This window comes from Penicillium psychrofluorescens, assembly GCF_964197705.1.
Source record: "Penicillium psychrofluorescens genome assembly, chromosome: 2".
In the NCBI taxonomy this organism is placed as follows: Eukaryota; Fungi; Ascomycota; class Eurotiomycetes; order Eurotiales; family Aspergillaceae; genus Penicillium; species Penicillium psychrofluorescens.
Window position 1 is genome coordinate 5,132,705 of NC_133440.1, and position 27,257 is coordinate 5,159,961.

The following is a 27,257-nucleotide window of genomic DNA, read 5'->3' on the forward strand; positions in this document are numbered from 1 at the left end:
TGGATTGAGTCGATGACCGTGACACGGCATTAGGGCATCACGGTCACGGGGCCTGATCGTTATCACCACTGTCAACCTGGGCTATTCCCTGAATCTTCTCTCCCAGAGATGTTCTTGCTCAGAGTCTATGATTGTTGTGATCATCACTTCCGCCATCCGTCGCGATTATTCGTACTTGAGACAATGGCGTCATGGCTTCCCCACATGCCGATCGATCCAACAAGGGGCGCTGCTTTCTCCGCGTCCGTCAGCTTTGATCTCTCTCGACAACTGCTCATCCTCGCTCGAGTCTCCAGGTCGAGATCTCTTGCCAGACTTTTCTGCTCTTTGTGTTTTCCTTTTTTACTTTTGTTGTTGAGTGAAGCGCCCGGTGCGCTGTGTTAGGCCCTGTGGGATCCAAGATCTAGCCAAACTCAACATGCGTCTCGACTGGCAGGCCCCGCTGGGACTGGGATCCCTCTGTGCTTCGGTGCTCTCCTTCTTCTGCAGCGAGCAGCAGAGCGCCGTCTCGCACCATCCCGTCCTGCCGCCATCTTATCCGCTGGCTGTCCGCAACCCGTACCTATCGGCATGGATGCCCAGCGACCGAGTTCAGAATCTGCCGCATGCAGAGCCTCAATTCTGGGCCGGCCAGAACCTGGGCTGGTCCGTAATCGTGCGCGTAGATGGTCGAGCATATAGCTTGATGGGCGTGAAGAATACCAGCGCCAGCGACATTCACCCTGCCATCGTGCACCGCGCCGAGTTCACGGCGTCGCACTCGGTCTTTGATCTCTCGGCTGGACCGGTGGCGCTGACCTTGGACTTTTTCTCGCCTGTTTCACCCTCAAATTACCTGCGACACTCTCTTCCCTTCAGTGAGTATCTCACATTCGATCCACATGGATTGCATTGGAACTAACAGGGCGGTGCCAGGCTACCTGACGGTGCATGTTACCAAGTCTCGTGGACACGATATCCAGGTCTACTCAGACATCGACGGCAGATGGACAGGCCGACCACGGCGCTCACAAAGTGCTTTTGAAGAGGCAGATGGACTCGCTTATTACTCGCTTACCGTTCCGACCGCAAGAAAATACGCCGAGGCCAACGACATGGCCCTCTGGGGTCAGGCAATCCTTGCATCTCGTCCGTCGGACTCCAGCACACTCACTGCATCATCAGGGAACGCTGCTGAAGTGCGTGGCTTGTTCGCCGGAGAAGGTAACCTCGCTGGAGTGCACGAAGCATGGTCTCATGAAAGTGTAGTCGCTCTGGCCCATGATCTGGGTAAAGTGGATGGTGGTGCCTCGGTGAATTTTGTTGTTGGCTACGAACGAGACCATGCCATCAATTATCTGGGAGAGCCGCAGACGGGCTACTACCGGGCAAAGTACCCAACGACGTCGAAGGCTCTTTCATTCTTCTTGGACGACTATGGAGATGCATTGTTGGAGTCCTTGAAGCTGGACCAGGAGCTGGCTTCTTCGGCTACAGCTGCTGCGGGTCCAAAATACGCGGATATTGTAACCTTGTCCACTCGCCAAGCCTATGGAGGAATTGACGTGACTATTCCCGCCGACTCACTTGATACCAATGAAGTATTGGCGTTTATCAAGGAGCTGTCCAGTGACGGAAATGTCAATACAATTGATGTGATCATGCCCGCATTCCCCATCTATTATGTTATGGACCCAGATTACATTCGGCTACTGCTTGAGCCCGTGATGAAGTACCTGGATGCTGGCCGTTGGCGACTACCCTACACCATCCATGATCTTGGATCAAGCTATCCGCACGCCACTGGACATGATGACCAGCGCGCAGAACCTATGCCCATTGAGGAGTGTGGAAATCTGCTCGTCCTGGCACTTGCCTACGTTCGCGCCACCGGCGATGTGAGCTGGGCTGCCCAGTATACGGAGATATTCAAGCAATATGCAGACTACCTTGTCCACAACAGCATTGATATCGCCAATCAGCTGTCGTCCAACGATGCTGCTGGCCCACTGCCCAATGAGACCAACTTGGCGATCAAGGCCGCTGTCGGCCTCAAGGCCTTTGGTGAAATGAGCGGCTACGAGTATTACTCGCGTGTTGGTAACGAGCATGCAAACCTCTTCTTCGAGCAGGGTCTGGGTACAGACGATGAGAAGACTCATTTTGTGCTTAGATACCCAGACCGGCCAAAGTCTTGGAAAACACCGTACAACCTCTTCCCGGACGTGCTCTTCGATTTGGATACCTTCCCTGCGGAGGCTTACAAGATGAATGATGCTTTTTTCAGATCTAAATCTGTCCGGGGGGAGTATGGCGTACCGCTGGACAATCGGCAGGACTGGGCCAAGTCCGACTGGAACATGTGGTTGGCCGGAACCTTTGGCACGGCGACTCGTGACGAGTTTGTCGATGACCTTTGGGCGTTCATGACCAGCGGCAAACATACCTGGCCGTTCTCTGATCGCTACGTTGCCACATCGAAGAAGGGAGCCAACCCTGGCACTCCCATATTGTGTCGCGCTCGCCCAACAGTTGGCGGTCACTTCGCTTTGCTTGCTTTACAAGGCCCACGGTCCATGAAGTCTTTGTCTCGATACCCATCTGGACCTGGCATCTCGAATCAAGGCTATGGCAAGGCGGAGGCTCGGTTCAGGAGCCGCATCGAAGAGCTGTGATTTTTGTGACTCGATGCCAGATTCTCACATTGAGATTCCTGGGTATATAGCCCACACGTTTGAAATGCCATTAGTGTTTCGATATATACACCTCTAGCCTCTACTGGGTGGAATCCTTCCAGAGAGTTGACAACATAGTCGTAGACCGATTTTGGAGGTGCCATGTCCAAGGGTGCACTTGATGCACCTTTGCGTGAAAATCTAACTGAACATCACTGAACGTCGATTAGGGCCATAGCATCTGCTCTCTCTCTAGTGTAACCGAAGGCCATCTATCTCGTAGGACAGTTCATGGCTGTAACTCTAACCAAGGCCTCACTGTGCAGTCCAAGGGGGCTTACCTAATCTCCATGTCACGTCTCTCGCCTTCCTCTCCCTCCAACCAAAACCAAACCAACCCAACTCTTTCTTTCTCTCTAACTTAATCTTTCTTCTCGCCCGGGTCATCTCCTCTTCCCTCCTCTTTCTTCATTCGTGTACCGCCCCCGTCCTTTGTGATCCTCCCCAGTCCTACCCATGGCTTCTGTGAGTTCTCCTTCCCTCACCTTCCCCGTCCGCTCACCGCGGCTTCGCGCCAGCCGATTGAGTCGGTCGGACAAATCCCACGCGTTGGGCACTGCAAGCTTCAGACTAATGATAATGCCTTCAATTCCCAGCCCCGTCCTCCTCACAACTTCGGTGCCCAAGGATATCCTCTCTCGAACGGCGCGCCGAACTCAAACCCGGTCCCCGGGGCCACGCCGCTTCTCCCCAATAATGGCCGAGTGATTCAGAATGGGCCAACTCGGATTCTGTGCATTGCAGACGTTCGAGGTACGGACCATCTGAGGAGATTTCGACTACCAGCGAAGCTAATTTGATCTTCAATGTAGGCAACCTGAAGTCTCTGAACGAGCTGGCCAGGCAGGCTCGCGCAGACCACATCATCCACACCGGTGATTTCGGTTTCTACGATGATACCTCGCTGGAGCGCATTGCAGACAAGTGAGTGGTCTCGATAATTCTCTTTTTTCACACGCCCTTGCGGACCAACGCGAGGCGCCGCCTTGGCGTAACCAAAAAGTGGGCGCGATCTGCTAACATCTCATCTGCTTCCCAGGACCCTCAAGCATGTGGCACAGTACTCCCCCCTGTTGCCCGAGAACGTGAAGCGGACGATCGCACAGGTTCCTCCTCAGCAATCGATCAAGCAACGCTTTTCCCCGGACCAGCTGCCCCTCTCTGAACTCGCTATGTTACTCGACAAGCGGATTACTCTTGATGTTCCAGTCTATACAGTTTGGGGTGCATGCGAAGACGTGCGTGTGCTGGAGAAGTTCCGCTCCGGCGAGTACAAGGTTGACAAGCTGCACATCATCGACGAGGCCAACTCCCGGCTGCTGGATATTGGCGGTGTAAAGCTGCGTCTTCTGGGTCTGGGTGGTGCGGTGGTTATGCACAAGCTTTTCGATAATGGCGAAGGAAAGACGACGATTGCTGGTGGCCAGGGTACGATGTGGACAACGCTTCTGCAGATGGGAGAGCTGATTGACACCGCCAATCGCGTCTATGATCCGTCCGAGACCCGTGTGTTTGTGACCCACGCATCGCCCGCTCGCGAGGGCATGCTGAACCAGCTCTCTGTCACCCTCAAGGCGGACTTTTCCGTCTCTGCTGGTCTTCACTTCCGTTACGGCTCTTCCTACAACGAATTTTCTGTCAACCCGTCCTTGGATCACTACCGCGGCAAGCTGGCTGCCTCCAAGGCCTCGTTCAACGATGTTTGGGAGACTGTTCGCGGCGAGGTCGAGTCGGCAATCTCATCCAACGAGGCACAGAAGACCCTACTAGACAATGCGCTAGACGTGGTGCAGAAGATGCCGTCGATTGCCAACGGTGGGAACCCCTTCGGCGGCCCCGTCGCTGCTGGAAATGCAGCTGGCCAGGTCGATGAGAGTGCGTTCAAGAACATGTGGAACTTCAACCTTGCGGATGCTGCATTTGGATACCTGGTCCTGGAGGTTGAGGGTGGCCGCATTGCGACGGAGATGCGTGCCCAAGGCTTCAACTTCGCTCACCGCAGCAGCAAGCCTCAGGCGGGTGGAGCTGCCCCCATTGCTACCGGCCCTCCGGCTACCACTGCGTCTCCCGCTCCTACCAGTGCCGCTCGCCCTCCTGCGGTGAGTCAGTTCAGTCAACCTGCGCGCGGTGGTGCACCTGCCCCCGCCCAGGCCAAGGGCTCTCCGGCACCGGTCATCCCCAAGGTCTCTACCCCCCAGCCTCCTGCCACTTCTTCTGCTCAGCCCGGCGGCGAGGAAAAGGCTGCCGCCGACACGAATGGCGCCGCTCAGCCCGAGAAATCTGGTGATTCTCCCGCCCCCCGGGGTGAGAAGAAACCCAGCAACGGGCTCTTTGTGTCCAACGTCGAGGGCGAGCAGGCCGTCCGGGATCTGCTCCCCGAGGAGGACAAGGCCAAGGCTGTGAAGGTCGAGAAGTGGGGCAAGTTTAACAATTATGTCGTCACGTTTTCGACTGTTGAAGAGGCTAAGGCTGCTCTGGATCGCCAGCCCGCCGAATACAAGAAGCCTTCTCCCGCCGGTCAGCCTCGCAAGCCCAACTTCAAGTTCTTCGAGGAGCGAGGCCGTGGCCAAGGTAACGCCGGCACATGGGGTTCCAGCACTCGTGGTGGAGCTACCGGTGGCCAGCGCGGCTACCAGAGTGCCAGTGACAGCGAAGGCGCTCGCCGTGGCGGATTCAGCGGTCGGGGTCGCGGCCGCGGTGATCGTGGTCGTGGCGGAAGGGGCCGTGGTGGCTTCAACAAGGGAGGTCCCGGATCGGCTGATTCGCCTGCTCCATCGACTCCTTCCGGTGACAAGCCTGCTCCCTCCGGTGGTGATGCGTAGAGCATGAGACCGCCCTTCTCAATTTCACTTTTGCGTCTTTTGTGCTGTTGGCGAGCATTGCGAGCTCGTCTTCCATACGCCTCTTTCATGTTGTCCCCATGCCCCTCCCTTCCCCTTTACCCTATCTTTGAATTCTTTTGTGTCTTTTTCCCTCCCCTTTTTTTGTGATATGCAAATTCCCCCCATTTCATTTACCACTTTTTCGAGTGTGGACTTGCTGCTAGCCACGGAGAGGGAAAGAGAGTGTGTCTGATGAACGATGCCAGAAAAAAGAATGAAGAATGAAGAGAGAAGCCCCTCTCCCTCCCCCCAAAAAAGCCCAAAAAAATCCCCCCATTTTTCTGTACTTTACTTCTTTTGCTTTCATTTGCAAGAGACCAATATCGATACCCTTACACCGCTTCACGTTGTGCTAGACATCCTCGTACTTTGCAAGAGGTGAGATGGATTGCAGAAACCCAAATGCTTTGTGTACACGGAGTAGATACATTTCAAGAGACATTGCAAAAAGAGTGCAAGCCGTCCCAACCAGACCTAGAAGTTCATGTTCGCCGGTCCACCGAGTTTCAGCTCCAATACAACCAGCCGGCCAAATTCAACGATACTGAAAAGTAGATGGCCTTTCGCCGCGCGAGATAAAAAAAAACACAATCAAGGGACAAGCTACTGAAGGAAGCGCACGAAGGAAGGCAGATAAATTCAGAAATCCCAGAACAGACAGCGAGCGACGCGCCGTGTGAACACGCAAATTCAATCAATTCCAAGAACCAGACACATACTTGGGGGGTGCTTATTTCCTAACCGTTTCCTCTTGTTTGCTCCTGTTGTTTTTTATTTCATGACGCCGTGTGGGGTTCAAATCCAAATGAAAGATAGGGTATGAGTGCAAGAAATGATGCATGAGTGGGCGTTATCGTTCCGCGGATCGTGAAGTGAGTTTGGATGCTGGGTGAAAGCGCTACTTGGCGCGGCCCATGATAGCATCGACATCGTTCTGGTTCACGACCACTCCACCCTCGGAGCACCGCGCCTTGGTACGGAGTTCGGAGCAGAGATTGTCAACGTCGATCTCGCCGTTGCGGAACTTCTCCATAGATTGCAAACGATCCCTGTAGGGGATGATGTTAGTATTGACAATGATAGCAAGGTTTGTCCATGAGTAGGGAGCATACCAGATCTTGTTGCATGAAAGCATCTTTGACTTATCCTCGCCCGGCACCACTTCATCCTCATTCAGCTTGTCGTCAATCAGGGAGAGCAGATCTTTCTTCTGGGTTGGCTCATTCGTGGCCTCGGTGATGTTGTGCGATGGGCTACCCAAGTCCGGAAGAGGGAACGCATCATTGAAGAAAGTGCCAAAGTCCTGGGAGAGAATGGCATCTTGGGGCTCGCGCCAGTCACCAAACAGAACCGGGTCGAACTGGCCACCATTCTGTTGTGTAAGCCAATCAATCCCCGAGGATTCATCCGTTGATCCGTCCATGGACCCCACGGTGTTCCCGGAGTCATTGGGGGTCTGCATCGTGTGCTCTCGAGCAGCTGGAATGGGGTTATTGATGTTGCCGCAGGCGAGGCCGAGCTGGGCGCAGAAGGATTTCTCACCATCACTGGGGCTCGTTTTTCCGCAACCACAATCGTCCTTGTGAGTCGCATCCTGCGGCTTGGATTCCCGAGGGGAGTTGACGCTTGGCTCAGGCGAAGTCCCACTCGATGAAAGAAGCTGGCTCTGATGAGAATCGGACGAAGAGGATGGCGAGTCCGAAGTCGAGGTATCCTGGGCAAAGGGCTTGATGGTGGAGCGAGTCATTTGGGCCATGTTGTTCGAGGCGCCGTTGGATCCCACGGGGCCCGACCGGCCAACAGCTCCGGCAGGGCTGCTGCCATTGGGTCCCTGTGTGCGAGGAGAGACATTGGACTTGGTGGGGGAGACGTTGGTCGGACTGCTCAAAGATCCGCGGCTCAGCACACCCGGGGCGGGTGGAAGACCGTCCGAGACGTTGGACTGTTCGTTTTTGTTAAAAATGCGGCGGCCCGGCAAGTCGCCAAACTTGGGGAAATCAAAAAGGAACTCGGAGTTTTGGAGACCAGGGCCTCCCTTTGATTGAGCACTGGGGATCGCACTCATTGCTGAGATACCAGAGCTGTTCGTCGCCCACGAGAGGCGTTTACGATACTCGCGCAGTTCTACCTGCAAGCGCTCAATCTGAGCACGCAACACACCGTTCTCCTGGTTTGCCGAGTCTGATGATTTCTGCAGGTCGTCCACTTTTGTTTCCAAATCCTTCAGGTGCCTCTCCTTGCGCTCCCGGAAAGCCCGCTGTGCCGCACGATTTTGAGCTTTTCGCTTCTAATCTATCCATTAGCATCAAGATTCCCACCAGGAACCGCTACACCATCACACCGAGGCAGCATACCGTAGTCGGCTCCGAGGTCAACGGCTTTCTTCCGGGCTTCTTTGCCTCGCTCTCCCTCCGTTTGTTTCCGGTGTCCTCACCGTTGGTCTCCGACTGGCTATCGATCGACTTGCGTTTTTCGCCCAGTTCGTAGTCGCCCAGACCGCCGGTGGTTCCCGGAAGATCGCCAATGAGACTGGCGGAGTCGGGAAATTCAAAGTCCACCTCGGGGTTGAAATCGAGGTACGGGCTTTCGTCATCCGCCATTCCGAAAGTGTTGGAATGTGGGAAGGCGTCGTCGAAACCACCCGATGGCGGACCACTCACGCTGTGGGAGGAGCCATGATCCGGGGAGGTATCGTGTTCGGTTTTCACATGGGCTGTACCACCCGGCGCGTCATGCGCGGGGTTATTGGAGGAGAGAGCAGCGAGAAGGAGATCCTGCTCGTTCGGGGACAGGTAAAGGCCCTGGTTGTATTGGCCGTAGTCACCCATTGTGTTGTGTGGTGTTCGAGGTGAATCGGTTTCACGCCAAAGGCCGGGCTTCCCGCCCGAAGTGGTAGATGCGCTGCGGGCCAGCGTTCCTTCAGCCGTCAAGCTTGTCGACTATTAGCCCGTCCGAGTTGGGATCTGAGGCCAACGATCCACTGGATTGCGTTGATGTGGAGGACTTGATCGGAGAGCCCGAGACAGTAGGCGGGAGTGGAGAGGAGGAAGGGATGGATGGTAAAAGGAGAGAAGGAGAGGGATGGAAGGATGGAGTAGTAGTGGGTGAGTCGAGTGAGACGACAAGGCTGGTGCCTGGGGCAGGTGGCCAGCAATTGTGGCTACTACTAGGCCCGAAGAGAACAAGGCCGGGGTCGAGGGAGGCAGCAGAGAGGTTGAGGAAGAAAAAGTCGGACTCGATCGATGATGATGGAAGAGGGGAGAGAGAGGCGGATCGGCAGCGTCGTTGACCAATGGCCAGACATCAGCGCAGAATGCTTAGAAATCGCCTTCCACCCTTTTCTTCGAACTAACCTATTGCGGGCCGAGAGGGACTATGGATCAAGGGTCTCGGATTTCGTATTCCCTGGGACCGACTCCAAATTCAAATTGTGTTTCGTTCCGTCACTCTGCCTCCCTGACTCACCGTGCCCGTCGTGCCCGTTGTGTCCATCCCGGGCCCTGCGGGGTCTGGGCCCCACGCCAGCATTCGTATCCATCTTCCGTGGCGATTGAGTGGCGTGTCCCAACTGGATGGATCGGGTTGCTGACAAGATCACACGGGTCGATCCTGGTAGATAGGAGAGAGATCCCTGCGGATGATGCACTCGGGGATTTCATCGTTGGCGGTTTCCAACAAGACGCCATCCGTAGACACACCCTTCGTACACGCCGGCGATCGAGCGGTCGGTGTGGCACGTGATCGGAGATTCCCAATCAGGCGAGGATGATTTCTCGCTCGGCGGGAATCCAACTCCGACCTGTGAACTCTCCACCCGTGTTCGATCACCTTGACTGATTGAATATCTGTCCCTCACCATGTCCGATGTGGCCGCCCTCGAGGCGGAGGTCAAAGAATTCAAGCTTCAGGTAGGCAATGCCATCATCGGGGGAGACCGTGCAACTAACCCTCCCCACAGCTTGAAACAGTGCAGTCAAGCTTGCAGGTAGACCCCGATAACACAGAGCTGGAAAGCCTCAAGACTGAACTTGAAGAACTGATATCCCTCACCGAAACCGCTATCGCGGAACTGAAACCGGCCGCGCCATCCCAGCCCACCCCAGCGCCCGCCAAAGAGAGATGGTCCAAGGACACTGGAAAGCCAACAGCCGACCGGACGGAGGAAGCCCTCGCGGCCCCGGCCAGCTTCACCGTCAATGAGAATGTCCTGGCGCGCTGGGTGTCTGGGGATGGCGCCTTCTATCCAGCCCGCATCACATCGATCACCGGCTCCTCCACCAATCCGGTGTACATTGTGTCGTTCAAGTCATACGCGACGGTTGAGACCCTGCACGCCAAGGACATTCGGCCCATCTCGGGACCAGATCCCCGGAAGCGCAAGGCTGATGGAACCCCAGGCAGTTCGGCGTCCCCGTCCCCGGCGCCCCCTCACCCGAGTGTGATCTCCGCGGCTGCAGACATCAACCCCGCGCTGGCTACCCAGGCCCGAACGGAGCCCGGCAAGGCCACCGACGGACCGGCTCGTCCCGCCAAGGCGCCACGCAAGGTCAAGGCAAACAAGGAACTCGAAGAGGGGAAGATGAAGTGGAAGGACTTTGCCACGAAAAGCAAGGGCAAGGGCAAGTTTGGCAAGAAGGATAGCATGTTCCGCACGGGCGAGGGCGTGAATGCTCGAGGTACGTTCTATGTGCTCTTTGTGCCCTCTATACTGCGTCTGGTGCTGACTCGACGCTTTCTAGTGGGATTTACAGGCTCTGGCCAACAGATGCGCAAGGACCCAACCCGGACACGGCATACATACCAGCAGGCGGAAGACGAGGGCTACTAAGAGGCTGATACCCGGTTCTGATATGTTTTCAGCGGGCCTCTGGTGGTTGGCTATGTTTTTTTTTGTTTCCATCTCTTCACGACCATCATCTTGATTTTACCTTGTCCTCGTCGCTAACGGATTATTTGGCGATGTAGATGCAGTTCATGTCCCTCGGAACTCGGAGTTTCCTGTCCATAGAGTGCGGTCCAGCAAGGAGTCGGTTCTTTTGAAGTTTACAAAGTCAATTGGGAACATTGTAGTCTCGTCTTCACATCTTCTAGCGTCACCATTTGAGTAGGGTTAGCAAACAAACCACCACACTCGACTTCAAGTGTCCGGCATATTTATTTTGTATCTTTCTTGTACGTCCTAGCTACGTTCCAACGTAGTTATACCTCTAGCTAACCATGACCTAGAGAGGTCAATCCCACGCTAAACCCGATCAGGCACAGCCCAACCCTGACAACTTTTTTTCCCGTCCCGCTTTATTTTTTTTTTCTCTTCCTCCCCACTACACAACTACCCTCTTTTTCTCTCTCCTTTTTTTCCTTGTTCTTCCTGTCTATATTGCTTTTTGTGATACCCCTCTGAGCGGTTTGTCTCGGTACAAGCTGCTCATTCGTGTCCTTACTGCCCTAAAGCCTTACGAAGGGGCCTAGGACAACCCCTCGACAGTGCTCAGCTCATCCCAAAACAATCCCCCTTTTTTTAATATCATCCGACCATGGACCAACAACGGTTCCTGCAGCAATTGCAGGTCGTCCTGAACCGTAAGTCCTGGAATTGATCGATTTAATACTACGCCGCTAACCCTTTCGTCTGCAGCCTCCCAGGGCAACGTCAAGGAAGCCACCGGAATCCTACAGCGAGAGTTCTATAACCAGGCTCAGTCGCTTGTCTTCCTCATTCAAATTGCCACCGGCCATGAGGACCCTGCTCTACGTCAGCTCGCTGCCGTCGAGGGCCGCGGGTTGATCTCCAAGCTCTGGCTGAAGGTTGCTGCCGACCAGAAGCCCCAGATCCGCGAGCAGCTGCTCCGGTCGACCATGAGTGAGAGCGAGGCCCTGGTGCGGCACTCGGTGGCACGGATCATCTCGACCATTGCCAAGATCGATCTGGACGACGGCGAGTGGGTGGACCTGCCCAACATCCTGCTGCAGGCTGGCAACAGCGGCAACCAGGATGAGCGGGCCGTCGCCATCTACATCCTTTTCACCATTCTGGAGACTCTGGGAGAGGGCTTTGAGGAGAAGTTCCAAGATCTGTTCAACCTGTTTGCCAAGACCATCCAGGACCCGGAGAGCGCAGAAGTTCGGATCAACACTCTCCTCGCTCTGAGCAAGCTTGCCATGCACCTTGACTCGGAGGAGAACATGGCGCCTGTCAAGGCTTTCCAGGAGATGCTCCCATCCATGGTTGCTGTCCTCAAGGATGCCATTGACCAGAATGATGATGACCGAATCATGCAGGCCTTCGAGGTCTTCCAGACCCTGCTCGGCTGTGACCCCCAGCTGATGACCGTCTATCTGAAGGACCTGGTCATCTTCATGAACGAGATTGCTGCCAACACTGAAGCCGATGAGGACACCCGTACCCAGGCAATCAGCTTCCTCATGCAGTGTGTGCAGTACCGCAAGCTCAAGATCCAGGGCATGCGGATTGGCGAGCAGCTCACCCGCACCGCCCTGCACATTGTCACGGAGCTGGACGAGTCCCCGTCTACCGATGATGAGATCAGTCCCGCGAGCTCGGCTCTGGGTATGCTCGATATCCTTGCCCAAAGCCTTCCTCCCAGCCAGGTCGTCGTTCCCCTCCTCCAGGCTCTCGGTCAGTACTTCAACAGCAACGACCCCAACTACCGTCGGGCCGGCATCATGGCCCTGGGCATGTGTGTCGAGGGTGCTCCCGACTTCATCAGCACTCAGATGAAGGAGATCTTCCCCATGGTTCTCCAACTGCTCGCCGACTCGGAACCCAAGGTCCGCCAGGCTTCGCTGCACGCTGTCGCTCGTCTGGCTGATGATCTGGCCGAGGACCTCAGCGCCGAGCACGAGCGTCTCATGCCACTGCTGTTCAAGAACTTGGCTAGTGCCATGCAGGAGTACAAGGGTGAGGAGGACGGTCCCACCATGAACATCATGAAGGCCGGCATCAGCGCCATCGACGCTGTCGTGGACGGTCTGGACGAGAAGGACGTTGCACCCTACCAGGCCGAGCTTGTTCCCATCCTGCACAAGCTGTTCAAGCACCCGGATTTCAAGATCAAGGGTCTCGCTGCCGGTGCTCTTGGCTCGCTTGCCTCTTCTGCTGGCGAGTCCTTCCTGTCGTTCTTTGACGAGTCCATGCACCTGCTGCAAGAGTTCGCTGCCGTCAAGGACAGCGAGGAGGAGCTCGACCTCCGTGCCTGCGTCACCGACGCCATGGGTGAGATGGCCGCTGCTGCTGGTCCCGAGCGGTACCAGCCGTACGTGGAGCCTCTTATGCGTGCCACCGAGGAGGCTCTTCATCTCGATCACTCCCGTCTCAAGGAAAGCACCTACATCTTCTGGGGTGCCATGGCCAAGGTGTATGCTGAGCACTTCTCACCCTTCCTTGATGGCGTGGTGAAGGGTCTGTTCGCCTGTATCGAGCAGGACGAGGACGACCTCGAGGTTTCTCTCGGCGAAGCGGCCAAGGATCTTGTTGGCCAAGAGGTGACCGTTGCCGGCCGCAAGGTCAAGGTTGCCAGTGCCGATGACGATGACGATGTTGAAGGCGAGATCGAGGATGTTGATTTCGATAATGATGAGGATAACTGGGACGACATCACTGCCACCACTCCTATGTCGCTAGAGAAGGAGATCGCCGTCGAGGTTATCGGTGATCTTGTCACCCACACCCGCAGCTCTTACCTGCCCTACTTCGAGAAGACCATTGAAACGGTGATGCCTCTGGCTGATCACCCTTACGAGGGTGTCCGCAAGAGCACCATCAGCACCATGCACCGCTCCTATGCTATGCTGTTTGCCATTGCTGAGGAGAGTGGCCAGATGCCCAAGTGGCAGGCCGGTCTGCCCCTGCAGGTTCAGCCGGCTAAGGAAGTCAAGAATTTCGGAGAGATCCTGATGACCGCTACCCTCAAGATGTGGACCGAGGAAGATGATCGGTATGTATCACGATTTTCTCGTTATTTTTGTCCAATTTTTTTTTTGCATGATGAGACTTGTCGTTTAACCCAGCTCACTTTGACGCGCCAAAGAGCGTGATTGATGCGAAACACGTTTATCACATCTGATTGCCATTGCTACTATATGTCATATTCTTCAAGCAGTTTGATATCAAGAATAAATCACTGACCTGAAGAACCCTAGGGCTACCGTCGCCGACATCAACCGCAACATGGCCGAGAATCTGCGCTACTGCGGTCCTGCACTGATTGCTGACGAGACTGTGCTCCACAATGTGATCCAAATGATCACCGACATCATCACCAAGAAGCACCCTTGCCAGATGGAGTTCGCTCCCGAGGAGGAGACCCTTGAAGCTGGTGATGAGTCCTCCGAGTTTGACTGGGTTGTCGTGGACACCGCCCTGGATGTCGTCTCGGGCATGGCTGCCGCTCTCGGTCAGAGCTTCGCCGAGCTCTGGAAGGTATTTGAGAAGACCATCCTCCGCTACGCTGGCAGCACCGAGTCCCTTGAGCGGGCTACTGCCGTGGGTGTGATCGCTGAGTGCATCAACGGCATGGGCGGCGCGGTGACTCCCTTTACCTCCTCGTTCCTCAAGCTGCTGCTTCACCGCCTCGGCGACGAAGACCCCCAGACCAAGTCGAACGCCGCGTACGCCGTCGGTCGCCTGGTCCAACACTCCAACGCGGATGCCGAGATTGTCAAGGAGTTCCCTACCATCCTTGGCCGCCTGGAGTCCTGCCTGCAAATGAATGTCTCGCGTCTGCAGGATAATGCCACGGGCTGTGTCAGCCGCATGATCCTACGCCACCGCGACAACGTCCCGATCAAGGATGTGCTGCCCGTTCTCGTGGACATACTCCCCCTGAAGAACGACTACGAGGAGAACGAGCCTCTGTATCGCATGATCTGCCAGATGTGTATGTAGTTATTTGCTTTTCAATTCTTGGAGCACCTATGCTGACTATCTTTCCAGACAAATGGGAGGACGCCACCATCCGCGAACTCACCCCTCGCCTGCTGCCCGTCTTCCAGGCCGTCCTCACCGGCGACGAGGACCAGCTCGAGGACGAGCGTCGCGCGGAGCTCATCGAGCTGGTCAAGTGGCTGAACCAGGTGCAGGCCGGTGCCGCCCCCTGGGTGGAGCAGCTGTGATGGGACAATGCCCTTGTAATGGATTTGGATAGACGGATGACTATGACTAGACGATACCCTGGGGTATCTGCGGTGATATCCACGATTTGATGAAACAAAAAAGTGCTGTTGTACATATTTTGCCAATTGATCCTCTTTTGCTTAACCTTTTTTCCCATGTTTCTTCATGACGTGAGTGGCTTGGGAAGTAGATGCAGGGATGCACGGGACTAAACATACCGCATTTCCAAGATTGTTTACCTTGTGCCAAGGGCTGTGGATCACAGCTGCGAGATTTTCTCCGCGGCCTTTCTTGTGTCCTCTGAAGAACATTCCTCATTCTCGTAACCCCTCCATCTGTCAGTCCGACTTGTCCAGTCTCTCTTGAAACAAGTTCACCCACGGCTCCTAGTCCGTCCCATCTACCACGCTGCGCCTCCTCCCCATCATGGCTCCAACTATCTTAACCCCGATCAACTGGACACTGCCCTCTTCCAGCTCGGGTGGTTCCGTGAAGAAGCCTATCAAGACGGTATCGAAACCGTGCTTCGGATGTGACTGCGGCGACGAGGAGTGCGAGTGCTGCATCTGCACTGTGATGTAACATCACCCAGTCTAACTCCGAGCATATACAGACGGTCGAACACAAGAGAAACCTTAATATATTCTCGTTGCTTGCAGAGACACTACGGCATACTCGGATTGCGCATAGCAGCGGACTGCATGGTTTGCCTTGCATTGATTTGAATGTATACATGGTCCAAGTTGTCGTTACGAGAGGTCTAGAATCATTGGTTGGGGGTGAACTGATAGTTTCAATGATATATGGCGAAACTTACTTACGAGTCTAGGGTTAGATTCATAGGGTTGTTGTGTAGCCAATATATATTTTGCGGGTGAGGACAGAATCAGACGGTTAATCGCAGAGAAGATGAATGATTGGAGATGCCAGTTAATTAGAAATACAACCGTCTCTACATTCCTGTTCTACATATAGAAATGGAACAAGATTATGGCGTAACTAACTACCGCAACTAACTTAAATCTTACTACGTTAGTTAACTTAACCAGAAAGCTGGAACGCTGAGTCAGGGAATTTGTCAGCGGCTCGGAAGATCTGCAGCTTCCCGATCATGATAGTTTCACGCTTCATTTCGCTACAAGATTCTTCTTAATGTCCCGCTAGGATCATTGCATTAGGGCGAGATGGATTCAGCGGCGGAAATCTCGGATAATCAGTCGCGCAAGCGTACCGCGCGTGCTTGCGATTCATGCTACAAGCGAAAGGTACATCATCCCAGCAGCCCACTACCTAGGTAAGAATGCTAACAAGAGCAGATCAAATGTGACGCAGCGCTGCCGCAGTGCAATTGGTGCAGACATCATAATATCCCTTGCACTTTTGACAGAGTAGTGCGGCGCAAAAAGGAACGAGACGATGATGGGTAAAACCTATCCCTCAGCATCAATCAAGCAGACGCCCCACTAATCCGACACAGGCGGCCCAAGGCTTCGCAACTGTCGGAACGGATCAGTCGTATAGAGCAGCTTCTGACGGATAATCTCGTACAAAATCCAAGTTCGGGTATGTATTCGTCCTTGCAATGACGGTGACATGTTTGACCACTTTGCAGGGTCGCCGCCTACACTGCGGGAGTCTTATCATACATCGGGAACTGTAACTACAACATGTAGTTCGCCCAGCAGCAGCGGCAGCCAGCCTCCGGCCTCAGTGGCTGTGCACTTCGCGGGCCGAGAGCTCGGCGTCATCAGCCTGCTCACCGGGATTCCGTTCCTTCTGCCCGAAGGCCAAAAATGGATCGAGTCCCGAACTGGACAGCCCATTTCGGTCGATAAACTCACGCCGATCCGGCCACCCTGGGAGAAGGAACGAGCCCAGAGCACCAATGAGCTGCTAATGAGCATGCAGGCCCAAAAACATTTCGAACTGCCCGAGTGGGCCGTTGTCCAAAGCTATTACCAAGCTTTTCTCAACTCCAACGTGGTGCAGCGCATCTTCCCGATTATCGATGCCGTGCTGTTTCAAGAAACTATGAATGCGGCCTATCATGAGTCTTATTCTCACTTTTCATATGGCCAGGCCGGAATCCGAGCTTGCATGTTTGCGTTTGTGGCCTTTGTCTCTCGCCTCCCTCCGGTCAAATCCCAACTTGGATCGTTTTCTCGCACTCCGATAGACAGTGAGGCTATGGCTACTAAAGCAGAGTTTCTCCTGGCACAAGTCCTGCAAGAGCCTGCTAGTCTGGAGGGAATTCAGACTGTGACCCTGCTAGTAAGTGTCTTATTCGCGAGCGCAAGCCAACAATAATTCAACTATCCAGACTCTGTTTGAACTAGCATCGGGCAACATGCGCGCCGCCAGTTACTATGGGGCTATCGCTGCTCGGTTGCTTTTCATGCTCGGTGGCAATTTGACATCGGGAAGAACCATTCGTCCATCAGATGAACGCAGCCAACGCAAGCGACGGCATATCCGCAACCTCTTCTGGATTTGCTACACGGTTGACAAGGACGTCGCCTTGCGCACTGGTCAACCACCCACCATATCCGATGAGAATTGCGACCTGACCCTTCCAGAGGGCTACATGGAGCGCTTGTGGCACGCAATTGACGACGAAAACAGCCCCTATGACCAACCAGTCTTTCCATTTGATTTGCGCCTGAGTATCATAAAGTCACGGGCTCATACCGCGCTGTACTCTGTGAGCTCCCTCCAGAAATCCGACGCTGAGCTCCTCAAGGCTATTCGTGAGCTGGACGATGAATTAGAACAATGGCGGTTGTCGGTGCCTCCCGAATGGCGCCCGACCATGTCCTTCAAGTTTGAGGCCCCTGATCCCACTGCTAGCATGCATTCAGTTATGGTACGCCTGAACTATCACCTCTGTATGACTATTATCCACCAGGCGAGCAGTCGATGCAAGGCTTGGGTTAATGCCCAGAGCGGAATCATGGAAGGCGTGAGCTCGTCTCTCGCACTCTCCGTCGAGGCGAGCCGCTCGACCTTGAGCTATCTGGAGGCGGCAGAGCATGTGCTTGTCGATGGCATTTTCTGGTGAGCAATTTTGACCATCTGAAGATCTTACGGGCAGCTGATCCTTCTTTTAGGACGTTGATTTTCTACCCGATGTCTGCACTGCTCGCCATCTTCTGCAATATCCTGCAGAACCCTCTGGATCCGCAATCACGCAAGGATCTCGACCTGCTGAAGATTGCGTCGGGCATGGTCGAGCGCGTTTTTTCTCGACAGCTATCCTCTGTGAAGGAAGTCGTCCACCTGAAGCTGGTGGCAAATTTTGTCGTGGAGCTGAAACAACTGGCTGGATGTGCCATTGAAAAGGCCTGGGCCGAGCGGAGCGCTGGCTCACGAATGCAGGAATGATTACGGTTGATCGTTTCCATTGCCGTTTTATCCGTGTTGGAATTGGGATGAAGTGGCATGTAGGGTACAAGGCGTCTTGAGGATACAAAACGGAGAATGATCACGGTTGATCGTTTCCATTGCCGTTTAGGATTGGGATCAAGCGGCATGTAGGGTACAAGGCGCCTTGAGGACACAAAATGGATAGACTAGACGAACATAATGACACAACTCCTACATATATGAACTCCCTTACGTAATTTAAAAGCAAATCCATCTGAAGCCAAACATACAATTGAGATAACAACCCGGCCACGGGTTTGGGTTGTGGCCTGGTTTTGGTGAGGTTTGCATTGTCGTATCATAGACTAGCGCTGACTTTCTTCTAACTCTGAGGTCCAAGGGGGCCTGTGATAGTGAAGATCAGAAAGCTTTCTTCCGTGAGACTGATCCTATAAAGGAGTCGCGTTTTCATTTCTCTGGTTGATTTTCTTTACTCTAATTGTATCCGATAATCCAGATTTGGCCTCTAAGATTCTTCTTCTTCTTCCTCTTCTACTCCTTATCCAATCTTCTATACTTATGCGTTCCTCAACTTTACTTGCCCTCTTGGCCTCTTCCGTTTCGGCTCTTGCCGACTGTTCTTATCCCACTGTCGCCATACAAAATGGCACCCTAGTTGGCAACTCAACCAACAAGGTTGATAGTTTCATAGGCATCCCCTATGCCCAGCCTCCTGTAGGAGACTTGCGTCTCCGCCCACCGCAAACATTCAACAAGCACTTTGGGACCTTGAAAGTGCAGGACCTAGCGAACAGATGTGTGAGCATGGGCATGAGCCCAGTCAACACCACAGGCATCCTTGAACCAGCCGTGGGAGTCATTGACTTTGTGTTAAACAGTGCCATTGGGCCCTCAAGCGAGAATTGCCATACCATCAACGTCCAGCGGCCATCTGGCACAAAGCCTAGTGCTAAACTGCCAGTTCTTTTGTGGATCTATGGCGGTGGATTCGAACTTGGTAATACCCAGTCCTACTACGGGACGGGCATCATTTCGAAGAGTGTTGACCTAGGAGAGCCTGTTTTGTTTGTCGCTTTCAATTACCGCCTCAACGCCTTTGGTTTCTTGCATGGCAAGGAGCTGCAGGAGGAGGGCAGCACAAACATTGGTCTTCGTGATCAACGGAAGGCCATCGAATTGGTTGCCGGGAATATTGCAGCTTTCGGTGGTGACCCGGATAGAGTTACACTATGGGTATGCAAATGAGCTATATGCCCTTTCTTGAGTCGGTCGCTCGTGTAATTGTACAATTGCTAACGATGCATTAGGGCCAGAGTGCCGGCGCGATGTCCATCCTCAACCAGCTTATCATTAACAAGGGCGACAATACATACAAAGGCAAGCCACTATTTCATGGAGCTATCATGAACTCTGGCAGCATCTTACGAACCGCTCCCACGAACTCTACAAAAGCACAGAGGGTCTTCGATACTTTTATTGCAGCAGCTGGCTGTGGTCACAATGGCCGTTCATCAGGCCATGCATACAACCCTGTGGAATGTCTCCGCAAAATCAGCCTTAAAGAATTGGTTTCTGCTATGAACTCGCTGCCCGATTTCATGACCGATCGCAGCAGCGATTTCGCTTACCTTCCCCGCCCGGATCCGACCGATGACTTCTTCTCGGTTTCGCCAGAGGTTGCTGTTGCCCAAGGACAATTTGCTAGAGTGCCTGTTATTTTGGGCAATCAGCAGGACGAAGCTGCGCTCTTCTCTCTCCCGCAACATGACTTGATCAATTCAACTTCCACCCTCGTGGATTATATGCACTCGTGGTTTGTGGGCACGAGCCGAGATCTTGTCGCCGATTTGGTCGCAACCTATCCAGATGACCCGGCAGCCGGTTTGCCAGCAGATACCGGATCCGAGTGGGAGATGTATCCCCAGTTCAAGCGCTTAGCAGCTGTACAAAGTGATCTGACTTCCATAATGACGAGACGTGAAGCTCTGTCACATCTTACTGCAAAGGTGCCTACATGGAGCTACTTGTCAACATACCTGCACGTATTCCCCGTCTTTGGCACCTGGCATATCTCAGACATCTCCACGCAGTTTGAAAACATCACCCAGTTCGCTGGCAACGTAACGGATACCGCCTACATCGATTTTGTCAACTACCTCAATCCCAATGGCAAAGTTTACACCTGGTGGCCAGAATGGGACAACGCAAACTTAAGGATGATGAACTTCAGTGCATCTGCCAGTGAGGTGATCAAGGAGGATTTCCGCTGGGAAAGCTACGAATTTTGGAAGAAACACAGCACAAAGCTTCGGCAATGATGGACTGGCTCGCGTAGTATTACTTCCTGATAGTGGTTAGAGGATAGAGATTATATAGTCGGCGATCATGTATTTTGAGATAGACTCGTTTACTTTGTAGGTGATCTTTATACGAAGACTTCCAAGTTGCTCTATCATTGAAAACATAATACTTAAGTGTTTCTACCTAACCCTAAAATCATAGGCGTAAAGGGATATTAGGAGAAGATCAATATCTAAAGAGCGAACATTAGTAATTTATCTGTAGAGAGGGTTCCCAAAGGCGGTTTGGAGTTAGGTGTCTGCCTGAAGCTCTCGCACGGCCCTGACTGGGAGCGTGTTGTGCCCGGCGCAATAAAAAATCGGCGCGTGATGCTTCGGAGCAAATACAGTGGCACTGCATTGAGGTTGGTGGGTTTCAATCTCAGATAATTGAGGAGTGTCGAGTCTTTAAACCGGTATTGGGCGTTGTGACTGTTGGGAGAACAGGTTCGGGGTTGCTCGGTGGCAATCCAAATGTCCGTTCCGTTCAGATTTCTTGATCCAGAAGGTCCCAGATCAAACGCGAGTCGCTATCGGCCTTTCGGTCCTGCTCCTTCAACTGACTGGCGTTTGACGGTTGTGCGGTGGCCGTGTGGCTGCCTTCTGTCTGCAGCCGCTCGAGGACGCCTTCAATGTCCGCCTTGACCTTGTCCATCTGCTTGATTTCCTCTCGGCTGCGAGCCAATTGCTCCTCCATCATCATGATCAGTGACTCACGGGCCTGGTGGGGACGGTAGAGGTTCAGCAGGTGGTGGGCGTTGATAAAGAGATTGCGCATATCCTCCACTTTGGACTCAAACTGCTCCGGTGACCCTGAAAGGATGCCGACAAACTCAAGAAAATTGAGAAGTAGGGACTTGCTGATCTTGAGCAGATAGTGTGCGTGATTGAGTGGCTGCGACGGGCCCGCGGGGCCGTCTGTGCTGACATCTGCGACAGGAGAATCTGGATAGAGCTGTTCAATTCCTTGCTCTCTCAGGGAAGGTAGAGTGGTCGAGAGCTACATGCGACTCTGTCAGCCAAGTCTCAGCGACGGGGTCACTTTCCAGACTTACGCTTTGCAGTTCACCAAAGACGCTATACTGGCCGGAGGTGGGCATCTCCGGTGGCACCAGATATCGTAGCTCCGCAGGCAGGTCCAGGGTGCGCAATTCTTCCGGGGTCCAATTCTTATTCGTGTTGGGTGATCCGTCCTCGCCCTTGGCCGTCTCATCCTTGATGCGCTCCAGCTGGTCGAGCTTGTCGCGGGTGAAGTGTTTCCACAAAGGCGGCGGTGGTGCGAAGGCCGCCGTGACGGTTCGCTGCTGGCTGGCGTCGGCCATTGTGGGAGGAATTGCTGGAGGACGACCAACGGGGAGTGGTTGGAGAGAGAGAGAGAGAGAGCAAATGGAGAGTGGTGTTGGTCTGTGCTTCCGTTGTTGATCTGTCGCCGACCGAGGGCACCTGACCTCTTTCACCACCTCCCCCAAAAACAATAAGAATGTCTCGCGCGGGCCTGGGACCGACGCCTTTGGCTCACCAGGCTGGCTTCGTGGGTGCTGCGGCTCGGTTCTGGCAGCGGTCGTATGCGGCCGACTATATTGCGCTGGGGTTGCTGGTCGTTCTATGGACCTTGGTCAGTCCCTGGCAGTCGCAAAGAGAGAGAGAGAGAGAGAGATGGATGGATGCTAATGACAAAACAGATCCAGCTCTTTATCGTCCCCTTCCATCGCATGTTCTCCCTCGACAATCGCTCCATTCAGTACCCATTTGCCGTCCACGAACGGGTTCCAGTCGGTACGAGCTGCTCCTGTACTCCCCCACACCTCCAATAAACTGATCTCTTGGCCCAGCGTGGTCGATATTCTACGCCGGCGTCATTCCCTTCTGCATCCTCATCGTCTGGTCTGCCATGTTCCGTCCCGGCGTGCAAAAGACGCAGGTGACGGTGCTGGGTCTCCTGGTCGCCTTGATGTTGACGTCTTTCCTGACGGATGTGGTCAAGAATGCTGTGGGCCGGCCACGCCCCGATCTGCTCTCCCGCTGCATACCCTCTCGAGGCACGGCGGACAATGCGCTGGTCGCATGGACCGTCTGCACGCAGGCCGACCAGCACATTTTGCAGGAGGGCTGGCGGAGCTTCCCGAGTGGACACAGCAGCTTCGCTTTCAGTGGCCTAGGCTATCTGTCCCTGTAAGTGTCGACCTTGCTTATCCGAAGCAAGCCTGCTCACCCATTGTAGCTTCTTCTCTGGTCAGATGCATGTGTATCGTCCCCGGACGGACCTCGCGCGGTGTCTGCTGGCCTTCTTACCGCTGCTGTGCGCGTTGATGATTGCCATCTCTCGCCTGGATGACTACCGGCACGATGTCTACGACGTCACCTGCGGCGGGCTGCTGGGCATTTTAGTCGCCTGGTTTTCCTACCGTCGCTACTATCCGCCTCTGCGCTCGGTCCGCTGCGATGTGCCTTACGACAAGTCCGAGATTACCACCCCGGATGGATTTGCCAGGTTGGGCGACGAAGAGCAGGCTCTGTCGCGATCTTTCCCCGAGGGAGTCCCATCCGAGGAGAGCTATGCGCTAGAAGAGGCCGAAGGGTCCCGAGGCCATTAGGTACATTGTACTATGTAGCTCATAGTGGAATGAATCAATTGTAAATATGAATCATGCGGGGGTGGCCACCGATAATCACTTCTTATCGCCCGCTTTTTCTTCTCCTCACTCCTTCACTACTACTCTCCGACTCCCCCTGCGCAACAGCTCAGACAGGGATCGCTGTAAACAGCCAACCGATTTCCCCCAAACCGACACCGTTTCCGCCACCCAACACTTGACCGGGGCCTGCGTCCCGGCCATGTGAAAGAACAAACCCCCTCCCTTCGACTCTTCGGATGCCACGCAAAAAGGCCGCGGATCGAACGGGCCCGGTCAAGACACGGTCCCGTAGCGGCTGCCTTGAATGCCGGGCGAGTCGGGTCCGGTGCGACACCAAGAAACCCGTGTGCACGCGCTGCCGGGAGCGTGGCCTGCCGTGCTCGACACACTTTGTCCTCAAATGGCAATCTGAATTCGCCAGTCGGGGCCTGGCATTTGGTCGTGCGGGCGTATGGAGTAAAGCTCGCGCAGCGGATGGCGGCCAGTCCACCTGCTCGCCCTCTCCCCCAGCGTCGCTCTCGCTAGATGACGTTCGCGAGTGGTGCGTCGTGCCCGGGGTGCGTCCCTGGGCTTTTATCAATAGCGGCGTTTCTACATTCGACCAACCGGATCAGGTGGATGTTGCGCTGAACGAACTCGGCGCCGTCGTGCCTGTCAACCGTCAAGAAATCGCCTCCTGGTTACAGGCCAATTATATTCGGAGCCCACGTCCGATGCCGCCTCTGTCCTTATTTCCCAATGCTCCTGAATCAGGTCACGGCCCGCTATTCGAATACTATCTCCAACAAGTGTGCCCTCGGACGACGGCCAGCTCGACGTCGTCCTCGCCATTCGCCTCTGTGATCCTCCCTTTTTGTGTCTCCGCCTCCCCGACGCTGTTTCAAGCCATCCAGGCCTTGGGTGCTTGTCACTGGTCTCGTTTTGACCCGACCTACAGTGCCACGGGGCTGCGTCTTAAATCAGCAACGTTAAAGGATCTCCGCCGTCGGCTCTTCTCTGAAGGGTCTCTGACCTGCAGCGCGGATCCCGAAGTACTAGTCATCATGATGATGCTCTGTCTTTACGAGATCGTGGATAAATGCGATCACCACTGGACGATCCATCTTAAGGGTGCGAAGGACTTGATTCGGTTGCGCAGACAACAGATGATTGCTCAATCTCAATCCGCCCCCGATCCAGTCACCGTGTTCGCCGAACATTTCTTTGCCTTTCAAGACGTCATGGGTCGCACGGCCTGCGGTGAGGAGGTATTGTTTGGCACTGACTACTGGAAGGTCGGTGACCGAAACATTGATCTCTGGATGGGGTGTAGCCCCGAACTGGTGTCGGTGCTCTCCGCCATCACAGAACTGAGTCGGACACGGCGCAAGCTAGGCTGTGACGCGGACCGAATCTCATTCTCGTTGCGTGCTGCGTCCCTGGAGCACCAGCTTGACGGCCTGGTTCAAGAAGTCGGGGATGGAGACGACGAGACTCTGGCATCTGTGGCCGAGGCCAAACGATTGGCTGCTGTTCTCTACCTTCACTGTGCTCTGTACGAAGCCTGTCCAACCACCCCTTTAGTTGTGGAATACGTGCGCCGAATTCTGCGCGTTGTCTCTGAGTTGCTCGACCAAGGGTCGCACGCTAGCGTGACATGGCCCGTCTTTGTAGCCGCCGTGGAGCTCGATCCGTCCCAGGACGAGCTCTGGGCGGACTCGGAGAGCGATGCGATGTCGGGGCGGCTCCTGGTGCTTCAGGCCCTAGCTGTCATGGCCGAGTCGACCATCTCCAATGTCGCGCGGACGCGGGCTGTCATTACGAAAGTATGGCAGGCTCGCGATCTCGATCTAGTCAAAACGCCCGGGGCCACTCCGCACTGCTGCAACGACTGGGAGTGGTATGTAGCTCCAATAAGCACGGCGATGAGTTTAGCATGATTTCGTCTACTTCTGTATAACTGTACGATACTATATATCTCATCCCCACGATGGGGGACTCTAGCATAGGTAGCCCTAGTTCCCTACCGCATCCGGTTAGCGCCCCGTGATCTCCGCATCGACCATCAGTTCGTCTGGCGCGACTGGTTCACCAGGTATCATGATTGCCCCGACCTGACCATGACAGACGTCCGTCCGTCTGGGGGCCACCTCGCCTTCGACAGCAAACTCACCGAACAACTCCAACAACCCTCGCGCTCACCCAAGTCGCGCTCTCTATCCGACGCTTCCAAGCCAACGACCTCATCCCAACCCTCCACCGGTGATCTCAGTCGCCCACCCAGCAAGGATGACAGTGTGATCCCGTCTTTACCCTCCACTCCCCGACGTTCCTCTCTTCACCAACCAAGCCTGTCCCTCAACCTCCCCTCCAAGGCCGCCTCTCCGTCCGTCCCTAACCGGGCTCCGCCGCTCTCGCCCCAACTCGACTCCTCCCACTCATATGGTTCACCAAGCTCGGTGCTTCCGCGACGCTCACGCGGCCTGGACTTTTCGCGCGCATGCACGAATCTTCACCACTCGACTCTAGCTGAATCATCCCCCGATTCGTCGCCGACCATCGGTGGCCGGGGTATGACGATTCCTCAGCGCCGCGGCTCTCTAGGCTCAACCTCAGTTCCCCCGTTTGCAACCTCTGGTCCCGCAGACCGCACGGCAATCTCGAGCTCTGTGTCCAGCGTCAACATGATGGAATCGGACACCAGTACGAGCGAGGAAGACGATGACCACATGATGGGCGATCGAGATGATATCATGCTCAATACACCGCAGGCGGTAAGAATGGGCAGTGGACCAAGTCCCTTTGCAACGGGCAACATCCAAAGCCCCGGAAACGACTGGATGGCTGGATGCCAACAGGCAACGGCAAGCCTTATGAGCTTCCAGCGAGCGCGGTTCCGCAACACCAAAGGACGCAGTCGACACAGCTCGAGTAGCGCAAGCGGCAACAGCTCCAAACCCAGTCCTGGGCCTCAGTCTCCTCCGGTCATGAAGAGTGTGGAGAACCCTACAGGAGGATATTTCGCCCCGCGACAGACCGGAAATGCGCGACGAGAGAGTCTCAGCCTGGGCACGCGCGACTTGCGTCTGTCAGATCTGAGTGATGACGGTGAAAGCCGCGCTCGTGGCGGGAGTCCCACCGCCGCGTCGCATATGGAGGGCGGGCCTTTGGGTGTGATCCGCCGTGCGGTGACTCGACGCGGAAGTTTACTGGTGAGTGCTATATAAGTTTACTCCATTTCTTGGTATCTGACATGAATCTTCAGCCCAAAACCAAGACTTTTGCTCGCATTCGCTCAGCCCTCATGGAAGAGGGCGCCCCTGTGGACAGCGACATGAAACGGGAGGCCGAAGTCATTCGTCAGGTCCGGGACACGGAGTCTGAGACGTCTCCCACACTGGATTCTTTCCCATCAACCATGCAACCACCACAGGATGTGACTTCGGAATTGAACTCGGCTTCAATCAAAACGGCAACACCATCTGCGCCCAGCTTCAGTAAGCAAGCCAGTCGCAACTCGGGAGGTGTGGAGTTTTGGAACTCGTTCGATGACCGATATCGCACCCCGCCGCCCCTGCGCCAGATGGGCGCCTCATCGGCACCAGAAGACGAGATGTCCTTGGACATGACCCCGTCGACCACGATGGGCTCTTCTGTGGCCGACTCGGTCAAAGTGCGATCTCGTTCCTCCACTCCCCATGCCCCCAACACGGCCGCCATCGAGATTACGCGCAAACGGCGTCGTGAGGACGACTTCGACCCCAACCTATTCAAGCGCCGCGCCGTATCGCCCAGTGTGAGTGCCCAGAGCAGTCCCGTGCTGACGCATTCCTCCGCCGTCAACGACACGGGGCCGAATCCCTGGGGGCCACCGCCGAAACCATCGCTTGGAGCGCCCTTCTCGGAGCGCACTAGCACGGAAGGTGACAAACGAACGAATCCCCATACGGGGACGCCGAAACGCGTGGGACTACAAGGCATGACGGAAGCTAGTGATGGATTCATGAACATGAGCATTGAGTAAGGAGTACTTTTGTTTCTTAGGGATCTGGCTGGTGTTGGGGGTTAAATATTTCCTTTCATAATATTTATTATTATTTCTCTTCAAGATCATATCGTATCCTTGTGGTTATACTCGTTGTTGTTGTTGACGTTGTACATACCATACTAGGTAGTCCCTTCATGTGTAG

The 27,257-nt window shown here is 54.7% G+C and overlaps 11 protein-coding genes across 11 annotated transcripts; 9 read left to right on the forward strand and 2 right to left on the reverse strand.

Moving 5' to 3' along the window:
* Positions 1-418: 418 nt before the first annotated feature.
* PFLUO_LOCUS4114 (uncharacterized protein) lies at positions 419-2,654 on the forward strand (the record flags this gene model as incomplete). The annotated part of the gene is made up of 2 exons (XM_073781431.1): positions 419-857; positions 916-2,654. The coding sequence occupies 2 exons, from the start codon at positions 419-421 to the stop codon at positions 2,652-2,654; spliced, it is 2,178 nt and encodes a 725-aa protein (XP_073638187.1).
* A 756-nt stretch (positions 2,655-3,410) lies between these two features.
* Positions 3,411-5,536, forward strand: PFLUO_LOCUS4115 (uncharacterized protein; the record flags this gene model as incomplete). Its single annotated transcript, XM_073781432.1, has 3 exons — positions 3,411-3,418; positions 3,459-3,638; positions 3,754-5,536. The coding sequence occupies 3 exons, from the start codon at positions 3,411-3,413 to the stop codon at positions 5,534-5,536; spliced, it is 1,971 nt and encodes a 656-aa protein (XP_073638188.1).
* Positions 5,537-6,494: 958 nt separating this feature from the next.
* Positions 6,495-8,424, reverse strand: PFLUO_LOCUS4116 (DNA-binding transcription factor yap1; the record flags this gene model as incomplete). The annotated part of the gene is made up of 3 exons (XM_073781434.1): positions 6,495-6,645; positions 6,709-7,883; positions 7,951-8,424. 3 exons carry the CDS (start codon positions 8,422-8,424, stop codon positions 6,495-6,497), a joined length of 1,800 nt encoding a protein of 599 aa, XP_073638189.1.
* A 1,029-nt stretch (positions 8,425-9,453) lies between these two features.
* On the forward strand, positions 9,454-10,424 carry PFLUO_LOCUS4117 (uncharacterized protein; the record flags this gene model as incomplete). Its single annotated transcript, XM_073781435.1, has 3 exons — positions 9,454-9,504; positions 9,555-10,272; positions 10,336-10,424. The coding sequence occupies 3 exons, from the start codon at positions 9,454-9,456 to the stop codon at positions 10,422-10,424; spliced, it is 858 nt and encodes a 285-aa protein (XP_073638190.1).
* Positions 10,425-11,130: 706 nt separating this feature from the next.
* PFLUO_LOCUS4118 (uncharacterized protein) lies at positions 11,131-14,728 on the forward strand (the record flags this gene model as incomplete). Its single annotated transcript, XM_073781436.1, has 4 exons — positions 11,131-11,176; positions 11,232-13,551; positions 13,757-14,493; positions 14,550-14,728. The coding sequence occupies 4 exons, from the start codon at positions 11,131-11,133 to the stop codon at positions 14,726-14,728; spliced, it is 3,282 nt and encodes a 1,093-aa protein (XP_073638191.1).
* A 1,185-nt stretch (positions 14,729-15,913) lies between these two features.
* PFLUO_LOCUS4119 (uncharacterized protein) lies at positions 15,914-18,110 on the forward strand (the record flags this gene model as incomplete). Its single annotated transcript, XM_073781437.1, has 5 exons — positions 15,914-15,994; positions 16,062-16,120; positions 16,403-17,000; positions 17,050-17,783; positions 17,837-18,110. The coding sequence occupies 5 exons, from the start codon at positions 15,914-15,916 to the stop codon at positions 18,108-18,110; spliced, it is 1,746 nt and encodes a 581-aa protein (XP_073638192.1).
* Positions 18,111-18,917: 807 nt separating this feature from the next.
* Positions 18,918-20,431, forward strand: PFLUO_LOCUS4120 (uncharacterized protein; the record flags this gene model as incomplete). Its single annotated transcript, XM_073781438.1, has 2 exons — positions 18,918-19,346; positions 19,421-20,431. The coding sequence occupies 2 exons, from the start codon at positions 18,918-18,920 to the stop codon at positions 20,429-20,431; spliced, it is 1,440 nt and encodes a 479-aa protein (XP_073638193.1).
* A 508-nt stretch (positions 20,432-20,939) lies between these two features.
* On the reverse strand, positions 20,940-21,774 carry PFLUO_LOCUS4121 (Mediator of RNA polymerase II transcription subunit 7; the record flags this gene model as incomplete). The annotated part of the gene is made up of 2 exons (XM_073781439.1): positions 20,940-21,452; positions 21,508-21,774. 2 exons carry the CDS (start codon positions 21,772-21,774, stop codon positions 20,940-20,942), a joined length of 780 nt encoding a protein of 259 aa, XP_073638194.1.
* Positions 21,775-22,343: 569 nt separating this feature from the next.
* Positions 22,344-23,046, forward strand: PFLUO_LOCUS4122 (uncharacterized protein; the record flags this gene model as incomplete). Its single annotated transcript, XM_073781440.1, has 2 exons — positions 22,344-22,624; positions 22,674-23,046. 2 exons carry the CDS (start codon positions 22,344-22,346, stop codon positions 23,044-23,046), a joined length of 654 nt encoding a protein of 217 aa, XP_073638195.1.
* Positions 23,047-23,324: 278 nt separating this feature from the next.
* Positions 23,325-25,007, forward strand: PFLUO_LOCUS4123 (uncharacterized protein; the record flags this gene model as incomplete). The annotated part of the gene is made up of 1 exon (XM_073781441.1): positions 23,325-25,007. The coding sequence occupies one exon, from the start codon at positions 23,325-23,327 to the stop codon at positions 25,005-25,007; it is 1,683 nt and encodes a 560-aa protein (XP_073638196.1).
* Positions 25,008-25,187: 180 nt separating this feature from the next.
* PFLUO_LOCUS4124 (uncharacterized protein) lies at positions 25,188-27,091 on the forward strand (the record flags this gene model as incomplete). The annotated part of the gene is made up of 2 exons (XM_073781442.1): positions 25,188-26,279; positions 26,333-27,091. 2 exons carry the CDS (start codon positions 25,188-25,190, stop codon positions 27,089-27,091), a joined length of 1,851 nt encoding a protein of 616 aa, XP_073638197.1.
* Positions 27,092-27,257: the final 166 nt, after the last annotated feature.